Below are 14655 nucleotides of genomic sequence, written 5' to 3'. Positions count from 1 at the left end.
CAGAGATTGGATATGAGGGGCAAAGGAGAGGTCAGAGTCCAGTGTGACCCCAAGGCATCGGGCATGCTGTCTGGGGGTTATAATGGTGCCAGACACTGGAATGGAGATGTTGAGGGGAGGTTGGTTAGAAGGTGGAAAGACAAGGAGGTCAGTTTTAGAGAGGTTTAGTTTGAGAAAAAGGGAGGACATAGTGTTAGAGACAGCGGACAGACAGTCGGTGATATTTTGGAGGAATGGTCCAGAGATCTCACGAGAGGAGGTGTATAGTTGGGTGTCGTCAGCGTAGAGATGGTATTGGAGGCCAAATCTGTGGATGGTTTGTCCAATTGGGGCAGTATAGATAGAGAAAAGAAGGGGACCAAGGACCGAGCCTTGGGGTACCCCGACAGCGAGAGGAAGTGGAGCAGAGATAGAACCAGCAAAGGAAACACTGAAAGAGCGGTCAGAGAGGTAGGAAGAGAACCAGGAGAGAGCAGTATCCTTTAGACCAATAGAGCGGAGCATAGTGAGAAGGAGATTATGGTCGACAGTGTCAAATGCAGCAGAAAGGTCAAGGAGGATTAGTAGGGAGTAATCACCTCTCGACTTTGCAGTCATCAGGTCATTTGTTACTTTTGTAAGGGCAGTTTCGGTCGAGTGTAGAGAGCGGAAACCAGACTGGAGGGGGTCGAGGAGCGAGTTGTCAGAGAGAAAGCGAGTAAGGCGGGAGTAGACCAGGCGTTCCAGTAATTTGGAGATAAAGGGGAGGTTTGAGACGGGTCGGTAGTTGGCAGCATTAGTCGGGTCAAGGGTTGGTTTTTTAAGCAGAGGGGATATAATGGAGTGTTTGAATGAGGAGGGAAAAGTGCCAGAGGTTAGGGAGAGGTTGCAGATTGTGGTAAGGTGAGTAATGAGAGCTGGGGAAAGAGAGCAGAGGAGGTGAGACGGGAGAGGGTCGCTAGCGCAGGTGGTGGGGCGGGCAGCGGAAAGGAGCCTGGAGACTTATTCCTCTGTTGTTGGTTCTAGCGTAGATAGTGAGTAGGTGCTGGATGCAGTGCAAAGAGAAACGTTAAGCAAAACACATGTGACATGTTGAGGCGAGGTCTTAGGCCAAGAAGGCCCCGCCTCCTGTGTAATTTCACGTAGCAAGTAAGGCTACGGATATAATAATTTTCAGTGCAGCAACTTGTACTGCTGGCCTAGGTTGGGGGAGCCTGCTCCAGAGTTTGGCTTACAGCGCTCCCCAAACCCCGACTTCAATATCTGAACCCTTCTTGGGTTTTGTTTCAACTTGGCATCCACGGACAGTGGCGAAAATAATTCCGTCAATGACGGCTATGTGATTGGCGTGTAGGGGGGAGCCCTCAAGTTATTGGGTATCTCCCATCCTCTAATGTTTTCCTGAGGGGCCGACCAGGTGCCAGGCTTCTTTGGGAGGTAGCGGGTCTGGGGCTCCGACCTTTGGCCAGTCTGGAAGTGCGGTCATAGGGATTTCAAACTTGGCTAGGAACCTCGGTAGGTCCCCAAGGCCCCTGAAGATAGCTGTGTTTCCTTCTCTTCCCGCTTGCAGCTGGAAGGGATATCCCCAGCGGTATGGGATGTTTTTTTCTTTAAGTGCGCTTAATACTGGTCGTAGGGCCCTCCTTAATTGAAGTGTTCATCTTGATAGGTCTTGCAGAACCAAGAGTGAGCTGCCTTTGTATGTGATTGGGCCTGTTTCTCTAATTTTCCGGAGGAGTTCCTCTTTCTCTCTATAAAAGTGGATCCTACAGATGACATCTCGTGGCCTGGCTGGGTCTGCGCTCTTGGGGCCAAGGGCTCTGTGGATCCTGTCCAGCTCGATTGGATTGTCTTCTTGTCTGTTGAGTTTGTCGCCTAAACTTTTGATTGCTCACTGTTCTAAGGGTGCCGGTTCCACTTCGTCGCTTAAGCCGTGGATGCGAATGTTATTCCTTCTGTTTCGATTTTCTATATCGTCCAGGTGAGTGAGTATGCTCGTGGTCTAGCAGGATGTTATGATGTTCGATGAGCTGCGTCTGTAGCTCAGTCTGAGCTTCTTCATTGTCGGCGACTCTGTGGCCAATATGCTTTATTTCAGTTTGCAATGCTTCTATGGCTTGCATTTGTGAGCTCGTCGCTTTAGTCAGCAAGGCGTCTATTTCACTTCTGGTAGGGATGCTTTTTGGGTGAGCTTTCCAATCCCATGTGTCGTCATCTTCCTCTTCGTCTGAGCCAGACGCGGAGGCATGGTGTGCGTACGATTGTGAGGTGTGCCCCTTTGCGGATTTTGTTGCGTCTTGGCTTAGGGTGCTGCTTGGACTGCCTCGTGAGCTATCTCTGTAGGGGGGTGCACTTTCCTGTGAGGTCTCCCTTCCACAGCTCGCCTGTGTAGGGGGGAGGGGATGGGCCTCTTTTTCTGGATCCTGCAGGTTTTGGGGAGCATTCTCTGACCCCTCTCCCCCTTTTGTGTTCAGACACTTGTCTCCCCTCTCTGCACCTGCGTTTTCTGCTTGCAGTAGAGCCCCCTGCAGTCTGGTTGCCATCCCTGGCCCTGTGTCAGCCGGGCTGTGGGCTGTTTTCCGCCCTGGGGGGTCTGGGGAGGCACCTCTTGTGCTCCTGGTAGGGAGCTTGTGCTTTAGCATGGTGCCGGTAGTGGTGGGCAGGGCTTGCATCGGCAGCTCTCTTGCCTGTTTAGGCTGCCTTTGAGGCTGTGGGGCAGGGTACCTGTGGTCTTTGGGGTCTGCCAGGTGGCTGCCTGCGGTCTGAGGTGGCCTGGTCTGCTGAGCAGTGGTGCCTGCAGCTCCGGCGCCGCTCGGTGGTGTAGCCCCGCCCTCTTTTCGGTGCGGCGGCGCCATCTTGGATTTCTCCTGTGCTGCCGGCCGCTGTGGAATATGGTCCAGGAAAGCGTCCAGGGGCCCTGTTTCTTCTCCTGCAGGCGACCCCTTGTCTCCTGCCTTCTTCAGACGCCCCATGGTAGGTGTTTGGTGTCCGTGTATGCCTGTGTTTAAGCTGTTAAGCCAGGGTCCAGCGGGAGCCTTCAGCCTGTGTCTCCTATCCCTTCATGTCCTAGGCCACGCCCCCCATTTCTAATCTTTTCTTGTGCAAATGAGAATAAAGCTAATCTCTCTGCACTGTGACAGCCCTTAAGATATTTGTAGACAGCTATTAACCCCTTAGTGACTGGTCTATCATGTTTTTACGTCCTGCAGATGCAGGATGTTCATGAAGGGAGATCTCCTTCTCCATGCATTATTACCTAAGCAGTTTCTACAGAACTACCATGCTCTGAAACTTGAATCTCTGGAGATATAGGTTTCCTAACATACAACACAATATCTACTCTTTATAAAGTCTGTTTCTCATTAGAAGGTTGTATCCTTGAAGCCCTGTATTCCAATCATGTATATCATCCCAGTAAGTTTTTGTGATGCCTATGGGATCATATTTCACTTCCTGTATTAGAAGCTCTAATTCTCATTGTTTGCTTCCCATGTTCTGTGCATTTGTGTAAAAACATCTTAGTTTGTGATCAGTGTCTCTTGCTCCTCTAATTTCTGTCTGACTTTTTGTCTTTGTCCTTTCTTTCCACTTCTAATAGCACGGTTGTCAAAAATATTAATTAGCCAATGAAGAACAAATTGTTAAAAAAAAAGTATTAATTAGCTATATATTTTTAACCAGCCCTTCATTTCCCTTCCCATTTTGTTCTAGTTTAAAGCTTTCCTAATGAGTGTAGCAAAGCACCAGCCAAATATATGCTTACCTGTCTTTGTAAGGTGCCATCTGTCTCTAGCAAAGAATTCATCATATAGGTAATTCACTCCATGGTCTAGAAATCCAAATCTTTGCTAACGGCACCATCAATGCAACCAGTTGTTCACCTCTAGAATCCTTATTCGATGGCCATCCACAGGAAGGATGGATTTCTCAGAAACTGATTTAGCACCCTCGAAGTGAGAATTAATCACATGTGTAACTACAGAAGTTGCAGTGGTTTTAGTCACACTTTGGCCCTAGTGTTTCAGGGGCCCTAAAATCCACACTATCAGAATATAGATCGCTAATGCTATAAATACCATGTGATAGTTGGGGAAGGAGGTGAACCTTTTCAAATTTTGCATTGGGAAGCAAAAGCTTCAAGTTATACATCTGGTGGGTGCTGGACATTGCAATTCACTATAACCCTTGTGAAGTACAAGAACGTCAATTCGTAGTGCCACTCAAATCTGAGTATGAGCAGTATTTACATTGTCTTCTATAGAAATGTAAAGCCATGTGATCTTTTTACATGAGCCATTGTATTGCAGAAATAGCAAGCTAACCAGACCTTAAAGAGGTTTTCCAGGCAAAAAAAAACTACTAATAGTTGTTCGGCTGGGTTCGCCGCTCGGGAACCCAGCTAATCAGCTGAGTGGGCACATGCTACCATCACTGCTATACACAGGTATCACAGCGGAATCCCCTTTAAAGTGACTGTCTTGAAACATAAATCCATTTGCATATGCCCTATCAATTAATTCTGAATTCATAGAGGAGATTCTCTATTCAATTGTGGTGGGTGATGATGTTGTGATACAAGATTCAGAATATGATGCACAATATTTATTTAAGAAAAAAAAGGAGGAAAGTGAACAATGGAATAATGACAATTAATCAAAAAAACTTTTACCGTTGAATGCTTTGACACTAGTTAAAGGTACCTTTACATGGAGTGATAATCACCAAACTTCTCACTGGAAACAACGAATTCGGGCAATAATTATTCTATGTACATGCAGTCACCAATAGGGTATTGACCAAGAAATCGCTCACTTGTCAGAGTTACGTGGCTTTTAGCAAAACCAAAAACCAAGCGACTATCGGCCTGTGTAAACAGGAGCTGTTCAATATTTGAGCTACTCCTTTTTATTGTGAATGGAGACAGGCAAGCCGGAACTATCCTGGCTCGCTCCAACTCCATTCACTTGAACGACAATCACTCTTGTGTAAGCACCAGAGACAATAATCAGAAGCGGCGCTCCAATGGTGTGTAATAGGAGAAACGATTTATTAAAAGTAAGTAAAGTTTCAAAATGTATAACTCACCCCGACTTGGCCGGTCCTATATAGTAGGTACCGGTCAGTCGTCTTATCCACAGAAGCTTTCTATCCCAATGATAATGAGTATGTAGTAGATCAACGGTCCCGAGGTGACATCCCAGAGGGAGAGCAGCATAGAGGGACTCCAAACATATATGTTAAAGAGGATAAAGATAGGCAATCAAAGAGAAAAAATTCCTCAGCGCTCCGTCAAACTATACAAATTGTCAATATCAGAGTCTTACTTGTTTGGGGGTGTCGGTCACCATGGCACCGCTCATATTCAGGCGAGCATGAAGGTAAATGCAAAGAGATGATCCTATATGAAATCTGTGTAATGCGACACGTTTTGGCTTATTCTTAAGCCTTTCTAAAGCATACGTAAATACATAGAACATACCTGCATTTATAGTAAACCAGGAAATGAGTACAAGTGATCCGGTTGTGTACCGCCCCCTTGCGAGGCGTTAACTTCCGGTAATTAACAAAACAAAAGATAAAACACTGCACCAATTACAGCAAGATTTAAAAACATAGGGAGGGATAAAATGGCGACTACGGGTCACGCATATCAACAAAGCAGCTTCCATAATATCTTACTGGTAGGGTAAGCGTCATCACGTGGTGCGTGGGGACGCTTCACCGCGTGATAACGACCAAATAGAGAGGGTATAGATTGGCGTCATCACGCAATGGTGCGTGATGGCGCTACATTGCCGTAGATTTAGTAACGTCTATATCAGACGTCTATGTGGGCGTGGGATGGACCTATGTCATCACGCAACGCCGAGTAGCGACGCGGCACTACGTGTGGGGTTTAGATATATATCGACGGAGTAGCTTCCATGGTATCTTACCAGTATAATGGGCGTCATCGCGTAATGCTCGGCGACGTCGTTAAAATGATGACCGTATGGGACAGGTATAGGTCAGTGTCATTACGCAATAATGCGTGGCGACGCTATATTATGATTAACGTAATGACGTCTATATCGGACGTCTATATGGGCGTGGAGTAGGCCTGTGTCATCAAGCAACACCGCGCAACAATGGGGCACCACGTGATGACGCGATAAAGCCCCATCACATGGTATTAACATTTGTTTGGGATGGGCCTGAAGGTGTCTCATGGTGTAGGCGTATTAGCACCTACTCCATGGTAACGCGATATTCTTGTATGATAATGCGCTGTCGTAATGATGGACAAACTAATACTCATAAAAGGGGATATAGTCTAAAAAGAAGCTATGATTAAATCTGGGGATATGGGTAAAGGAAAAGAAAATTATTTAAGCAATATACTTGCACACATATTGTTATTATAATACCGATATTATCTCATACTTCCATAATAATATCTATATATATATATATATAAAGCTGAAAGCCCTCACTGACTCACTGACTGACTCACTGACTGACTCGCCAAAAGTTCTCCAACTTCCCGATATCGTAGAAACATGAAATTTGGCACGAACATAGATCATCTCCAAAATAGGAAAAGTAATTGGGTCCCAACTCGATTATTCAATTCTAGCGCAAAAGAATTGGCATCGAAATTTTACGTACGGAATGTAATTTTTTCACTTTCCGGTGTCATAGAAACGGGAAATTTGGCACGAGCATTGATTATGTCATAAATAGGAAAAGCTAATGGGTCCCAACTCGATTATTCAATTCTAAGCGCAAAAGAATTAGTGTCCAAATTTTACGTATGTAATCTAATTCTCTCACTTCCTGATGTCATTTTATATAAAGGAAACGTCACATGGTTACCTCCCCGTGGTATTTCCTGGGTAACGCAGAGAACTATGCAAAATGGTGAACATATTTTTTTTCCTCAGTATCTCTAAAGTAACCACGACTTCATAAGCTTTTCCATGTGAACACCAGATAAACACCAGTACCAAATTAACTCGGGCGAAGCTGGGTATATCAGCTAGTAAAATTATAAAATATCAATCCTTCGAAGATGCGTATTTCACAGCATAATTACATAAATTCATTAAAAAAGTAATTAGTAAGGATAGTGAAAAATAAAAAATATTATTAAATAATATATATGCATATAGAAAAGTCATTAGAAGATGTCTCAATAGATTTTTTCTAGAGTTTCATTGAGACCAGTGGGATGTAAAGTATTAAATTTATATATATATATATAAAACATCTCTTTTGTTCTTAATCTAGAATGCTCACCCGGTGATATTTTCTCTAATGGGGTAATAGATAATCCTGAAGGGTCTGAATTGTGATATAATGTAAAATGTTTAGAAACACTATGCTTTACAAAATTCCTCTTGATATTATATCTGTGTTGGTTGAGTCTACCGTAGATGGCAAGGGCACTCAATTAAATAAATGAGATTTTCTGAACTGCAGTTCAAGAATTGTTTTATCTGATAAGGTTGGGTATCTGATCCTAAGGGAACCATTTTCCTTTTGTTGCAGATGTTGTTACAACATTTGCAACCCATTTCCCCACATTTGAAGGAACCTGAAGTTTGGGAGATAAAAGTTGTGTTTATGATTTTTTGAGAGTTCATATTTCGGGGGCGAGAAGGAGCCAATATGTTACCAAAAGTCCTATTTTTTCTTTATGTCAAATTTGGTTTTGGAGGGAGATCTGATAATCCAACATGAGAATTACACGGAATTCCATTATCCCTCTAATCAACAAAGGGAAGATGTTACCCAAACACAACAACAAAAACAAACCCCAAAAACAACAATACGAAGATTACACAGTATTACAGATCACCCAACAAAGTCCCTATTCACAAACCAGAGGCAAAACTGATAGAAGGGGGAAACGCGCTGGGAGAAAGACATATAATAGCAAGAAGTACACGAATAAACAAAACGATTCAAAGTCCAATCCCCAACGCTGAGGCGGTAAAAAAAAATCAGAACATTTAACATCTCCAGCTACCCCTTATCCTATAAAGAAGCCAATATTCTTTCTAGAGGTTTGTCTTTTAGTCCCTCTATAGATCCTGATTTATTTGATCTATTTATAGATTTAAATCGTTTTGTCCGGAAACTAACACTTAAATGACATTTTCATATTATGGAACATAGAACTGTTATTCATAAAAAAGATGAACTTCCTGATCCCCTGGCTAATTGTCTACCTAGCCAAGCTAATAGTTTTAAAGGATAGGGACTTCTATAACAACGAAGCCTTGAGAATATTAGGGGATATTGATTATTATGACAAATTACCCGGGGACCCCACCAACAAATTGAAGGGTGAGCTTTTCACCTTGATTAGTGAAGCATATAATAATAATTGTATTTCTAAAGATGAAAAGTTTTTTCTATATCCGCATCATCCAGAAATAGCATATTTTTACTTCTTGCCCAAAATACACAATAACCCCCACCCCGGTAGACCAATAATTTCTGGTATTGGTTCTCTCACTAGCCATCTGTCCCAATATATTGACAACCAACTTCAAAGAACAGTTCAAAAATTACCAGCTTATCTAAAAGACACGACCTATCTATTGACTCTTTTGGAGCCAATACAATGGCAACAAACGTATATTTGGGTGACCTTGGATGTTTGTGCCCTTTACTCCAACATCCCCCACCAGGAGGGCATACAAGCAGTAGCTCATTTTTAAAAAAAACTGATAATTCTATGCCTACAAATCAGAAACAATTTATCTTGGATGGTCTACATTTGATTTTACACAATAACTACTTTAAATACGGCAACCAATATTACATACAAACACGTGGAACAGCCATGGGCACTAAATGTGCCCCCTGTTTCGCGAATCTGTGCATGGAGGCATTTGAGGAATCCATTACCGATCCCCATATTCACTTATATAAGCGCTTTATTGATGATGTAATACTCATATGGGACGGTACTATTGAGGAAGTTGAAACATTTATACATCATCTTAATTTAAACTTGTGGAACCTAAAATTTACAAGTTCGTATAGTCCAACTAAAATCACCTTTTTGAATCTTGACATAAGTATTGAGAACGGTGAGATCCAAACTCGGACTCACTTCAAAACAAATTGATGCAAATAGTCTACTGGATTTTCGTAGTAACCACGCCAAAGTATGGAAAACAAATGTCCCATGTGGACAATTCAAAAGAAGAAGGCAAAATTGTTCCTCCATAGAGATTTTTGAAAAACAGGCAAACCTATTGTATAATAGATTCAAAGATGAAAGGTACCCTGACACACTAATTCAAAATTCTTATAGCAGAGCCAAAGAAGAGAAGCAAAATATAATAATGAACAAAGAACAAACCAACCCTAATATAGGGAATAAAGGGGAACTACGCTTTATCACCAAGTATAATAATAAACAAAGCGTTAAAACAAATTATGAATAAACATTGGAACATACTGAAAGGTGATCCCCATTTATTATCAGATCTCCCTCCAAAACCAAATTTGACATAATGAAAAAATAGGACTTTTGGTAACATATTGGCTCCTTCTCGCCCCCAAAATATGAACTCTCAAAAAATCATAAACACAACTTTTATCTCCCAAACTTCAGGTTCCTTCAAATGTGGGAAAATGGGTTGCAAAAGTTGTAACAACATCTGCAACAAAAGGAAAATGGTTCCCTTAGGATCAGATACTCCACCTTATCAGATAAAACAATTCTTGAACTACAGTTCAGAAAATCTCATTTAATTAATTGAGTGCCCCTGCCATCTACGGTATATAGGGCGCACTACTAATTCCCTACGATGTAGACTCAACCAACACAGATATAATATCAAGAGGAATTTTGTAAAGAATAGTGTTTCTAAACATTTTACATTATATCTAGAGATGAGCGAGCACCAAAATGCTCGAGTGCTCGTTACTGGAGTCGAACTTTCAGTGATGCTCGAGAGTTCGTTTCGAGTAACGAACCCCATTGAAGTCAATGGGCGACTCGAGCATTTTTGTATATGACTGGTGCTCCGCTAAGGTTTTCATTTGTGAAAATCTTAACAAATCACCAAAGTCATGTAAAAAACACAGAAATGAATAGGGCAGGCGAGGAGCAACATGCAGGGCTGCATTTCGGGCTCCGAGTTCTCACTATTAAGCCACAATAGTGGCAAGAGTGAACCCCCCCCCCGCACTGTCAGCATAACGATCGTTCTCCTCTGCCACAGCTGTAACAGCTGTGGCAGAGCACAACGATGTTAGCCCACTGAATTCAATGGAGCCGGCAATACAGCCGGCTCCATTGAAAGCAATGGGCTGCCGGAGAGCGCGGGATGAATTTTCGGGAAGGGCTTAAAAATATAAGCCCTTACCTGAAAATCATCCTAAAATGTGTAAAAAGTAAAAAAAAAAAATACTCTCCTTGTCCCGGCAGAACGATGTTAGCCCATTGAATTCAATGGAGCCGGCAATACAGCCATATTCACTTATGCTTGAGAAAGGCTTAAGAATAAGCCAAAACGCGTCGCATTAAACAGATTTCATATAGGATCATCTCTTTGCATTTACCTTCATGCTCACCTGGATATGAGGGGTGCCATGTTGACCGGCACCCCCAAACAAGTAAGACTCTGATATTGACAATCTGTATAGTTCCACGAAGCGCTGAGGAATTTTTTCTCTTTGATTGCCTATCTTGTGTAAGAATAGGAGTGATAGTTTGGTGGCAGTTCATGGGATGGCTGTGGGGGGCTTATGTGCCCAACAGTCATCAATTGTCAATGTATCATAAATACTAGCAATTATATTACTTTGTGCACAATGCAAAATAACTATAATAAATTACCAATGATATCAACAATGCTTTGCAACTATCAGTTTAATGTCACAGAAATACAGATCACTGAATTCAACATGCAGTCCCTCTTAAGGGCTTCTATCCACTAGAGTGATTTTTAATGCTGAGAAAGTCCCATTGAAAAAAACACAGCGAGATCAAATCGCACGTTTTTGCTTTTGCGATTTTTGTGCGATGCGATTTTAACATTAGAAAGTCCCACTGAAAAAAAAAATGCAGCGATATAGCAACGTTAAAAAAAAAATGCAAGTGGGTAGAAGCCCTAAGTGTTAACTCTGGTGGTGCAAGCACTTGAAGTTCCCTAAAGAGTCCTGGTCCTTCAGTGCAACTTTATCTTGCGCAACAGGCCTGTTGAATAACTACAGTATTTACTTTCCTATCGGTGTACATTAGTGTTTGAGTTAGCCGTAACTACTTGGTATGAACTACTGCAGCATCCTGTAGGGTGACCGCAGACACATGGCATATGCTGAGGAGGGCAAGATGCTGGCTTGTCATGGCAGCACTTACTACACTCTCTCCCGGAGGGACGCACACACAGGTGATTCCACCGTTCCGGTACCCACCGGCATGAACATCAGCGTGGAAATAAACGAGCCACAGGCAGGAATATAGTGCCTCAGGTCCCCGGGAAAGGTAATGGGCCGGAATAACTTTTACTTAATGATAAACTTCAGCAATACACAAGGCACAATAATTATAGATTGATAACAGTGCAGGAAATGGATGAACTAGAGTACCTCCACATGGCAGGCCCAGACTTTGGGACGCCTGTGTGTGATAAATTAAAGACACGTACCTCCACTCATCAGACCCAGACTTCAGGACGTTTGAATATGAACAATAAGACTAAAGTACCTCCACCCGGCAGTCCCAGACTACAGGATGCATGTGTCTGACTGATAAAAGATGAGTACCTCTGCACTAGGCCTTGGGGTGAAAACGCTCACTTGTTGCTCACTCACTCGCTTTTAGGGGCTCATTCTTTTTTCAGAGATGCAGGCAATCAAAGATGCAGCATGGCTTGATTGGCATTCTGCAATGGCAGCCCTGGGGCGTTTTCAGAAAGCCCTTGGCAGCCACAGGGCAACCCGTGATCTCATCTTTGGGGGCCATAGGGACCTCTGAACATCGTTCGGGGTATTTAAATGCACTGTCAGAATTGGCAGTGGCATTTAAAGGGTTAAGAGCTCCAAAGAACGGCGTGGCTTATCGGAGCTGTTGCAGGCAGGTGTTGGCTGTAAGAAATAGCCGACACATGTATTGTATGGAGTGAGATTGACATGCGATCTCCCTCGATGCATACCCTGAAGCTGCAGGACCTAAGTGTTTGCCATGTAGTGTTAAGTGGTTAAAGAGGCAGTGCTAAGTTATGAAGTTATCCACTACCCACTGGATAGGTGATAATTTTTTGACCGTGGTGGTCTGACCACTGGAACCCCATTTATCTCAAGAACAGGGGAACTGATGGTCCTCGTATGAATGAAATACTGGAGATTGGTGAGCACTCGTACTCGGTAATTTTCAGCACTCCCATTGACATAAACGGATTGACGTCATTCTTAGCTTCCTTTATGTGGAGACCATCAGGACCCCCATTCTTTAGAATGATGAGGTTCCCAGAGGTTAGACCTCCATTGATTAAAAAGTTATCCCCTATTCTTTCACTCACAATTTCCAACTTTGAACAAAATACTGCAAACAGTCTTAGATACAACACTCTTGGCACATTTTTCTTCTGCACAACCTCCGCACACTTGCAATTAGGAGTCACTCTTTCCCCAAAGTACATCAGTCTCACTTATCTGATGTAAGAACTCTTGGGAGAACACTCCTGACATGGAGGAGAAACGCATACCATTCTTTTATCAGTTGCTATATCCCTTATCTTACTTTCTAGCTTACATAGCAGAGTAGTTGCTTATATCAGACTTGACCTGCATTGGCGGAGTCAGTCCCGTCCCTCAATCATGCAGTTAAGCAGGAGAGCGTGTCTCCTTCTACAGGATCTGACCTCTGAACTCATGGAAGATGATATAAGCTCAAGAGTTCTGCCCTGGCAGGAGTGTCAGAGGCTCTGCATCCTGCTCACACTTCCTCCTTCACCAACTACATCTCTACTCACTACTAACTTCGCTCCCAACCTCTCCAGTGACAAATCAGGCCACACAGAGCAGGTTAGGGAGACAAACACAAGAAATAGACTAACATAACTACACATAACAAGGCACAAAGACAATCCAACTGGAGTAGACAAACACCAACCCAAATGAACCCTAACTCTGGGCCACTACACATGAAAAAAACAAGCCATCATATGGCCGTGTCAACAGAAAAAGAAGAAAGTTATGGCTTTTGAAAAGTGAAGCTGAAAGTCATCTAAAAAAATTGTTGAGTCCTTCGGGCCAAAATAGGCCGTATCCTTAAAAGGGTTTTGTCATTACAAAAAGAATCAATACTTACCTATTTCTTCACAGTCAGTCTTCTTACTGCATCTCCTCGCCAATCTTCTCCTGGCTCCTGCAGTCCTACGGGTCATGTCACCTACAGTCAGCCGATTCTTCCTCTTCCTGTGATGTTAAGTCCATTCTCGGCAGTCTCCTTCCTACAGTCTCGGCAATAATGCGGTATAGTAGTTAGCATTCTTTGCTAGGCAGTGACTGTAACGTCACTAATGATGTAATGTACACTGACCTGCCGGAAGGAGACGGCTGAAGGTGACGTGACCCAGGGGACAGGAGGAGCCAGAAGAATATCTGTGAGGAGATGATGAGGTAAGAAGACTGTCGAAGGAGGAATAGGTAAGTATTGTTTTTTTTTTCTAATGACAGCACCCTTTCAAGGAGTTACTTTCATGTCTGGCTACTATGTTTGTCTGGGAAGCACTGGAGAAAGCTTGAAGGTGGAGGCCCCTGAACAATTACCCCTACAATAAAACACTGTTTTACGTCAAACTTTGTTAGACGTTCGGTTAAGCACTACCCTGAACCTTGAGCAATTTGCCTCGGCTGATCCCACTAAAATTCCTCCTCTTCCTGTTCAAAAGTTTGCTCATCACTATTGCCGTTTATAATGAAAAGTAATATTTTCTATTTGTTTACGCAGTTGCAGGAAATGCTGCCATCAGTCATGAAATATGTACCAGGACGACACCATAGAATAAACAAATGCTTGCAAAAACTCACAGATTTCATCATGGAGCGAGTAAAGATGAACAAGGAGTCATTTGACCCCAACTCACCCAGAGATTTTATTGATTCCTTCCTCATCAAACAACAGCAGGTATCTGAATTAGGGTAATGAAAGTGTTAGACAGTGTAGACGAGGGCTGGGTGGACCTGCATTTGGCTGCGGCTCCAGAGTCCTATTCTCATTGGCATATAGCATGACTAGAGTGTAAGATTTGGCCTCTTTGGAGTCCAACTCATCTAAGAATTCAACTACGGTATGGTAGTACAGTGGAGCTTCTGCCAATGGCTGTCAACATGCCACTGGGTAATGGGAATAGACTGACATCAGCAACTTCGTAAGTCTCAGACACTGTAAACTCTTACCCCGGCTTGAGAGTGCCTCAGTTTGCGAGCTTCTTGATTTGCGAGCAGGCCCTCTTATAAATTTTTGCTCTGATTTAAGAGCAAAAGCTTGGGTTACGAGCCTGCTTCCGCATTCCACTAGAGATAGGTGATGTCACCGCGCATGCGCAGTGCCGCCACTGTCTCTGGGAATCTCATACTGGCTCGAGAAGGGGTCTAATTCTCACCTACGCTGGCACTTCATTCCTTGCAATGGCCTGTGGCACTGCCGCAGGCTGCTGCATCCTC

General features: G+C 43.2%; 1 protein-coding gene across 1 annotated transcript in view; it reads left to right on the top strand.

The window, feature by feature from the left end:
* The window catches only part of LOC136580531 (cytochrome P450 2G1-like), a 46570-nt gene that overhangs the window by 21982 nt on the left and 9933 nt on the right, over nucleotides 1-14655 (top strand). The window contains exon 5 of the mRNA XM_066581152.1: nucleotides 13940-14116. Coding sequence (XP_066437249.1) covers nucleotides 13940-14116 — 177 coding nt within the window. The remainder of the gene's footprint in view (nucleotides 1-13939; nucleotides 14117-14655) is intronic.

Source organism: Eleutherodactylus coqui, chromosome 10 (genome assembly GCF_035609145.1).
Source record: "Eleutherodactylus coqui strain aEleCoq1 chromosome 10, aEleCoq1.hap1, whole genome shotgun sequence".
NCBI classification, from domain to species: domain Eukaryota; kingdom Metazoa; phylum Chordata; class Amphibia; order Anura; family Eleutherodactylidae; genus Eleutherodactylus; species Eleutherodactylus coqui.
The sequence above is the reverse complement of the archived record's forward strand: the minus strand, read 5'-3'. Positions and strand labels throughout refer to the sequence as shown.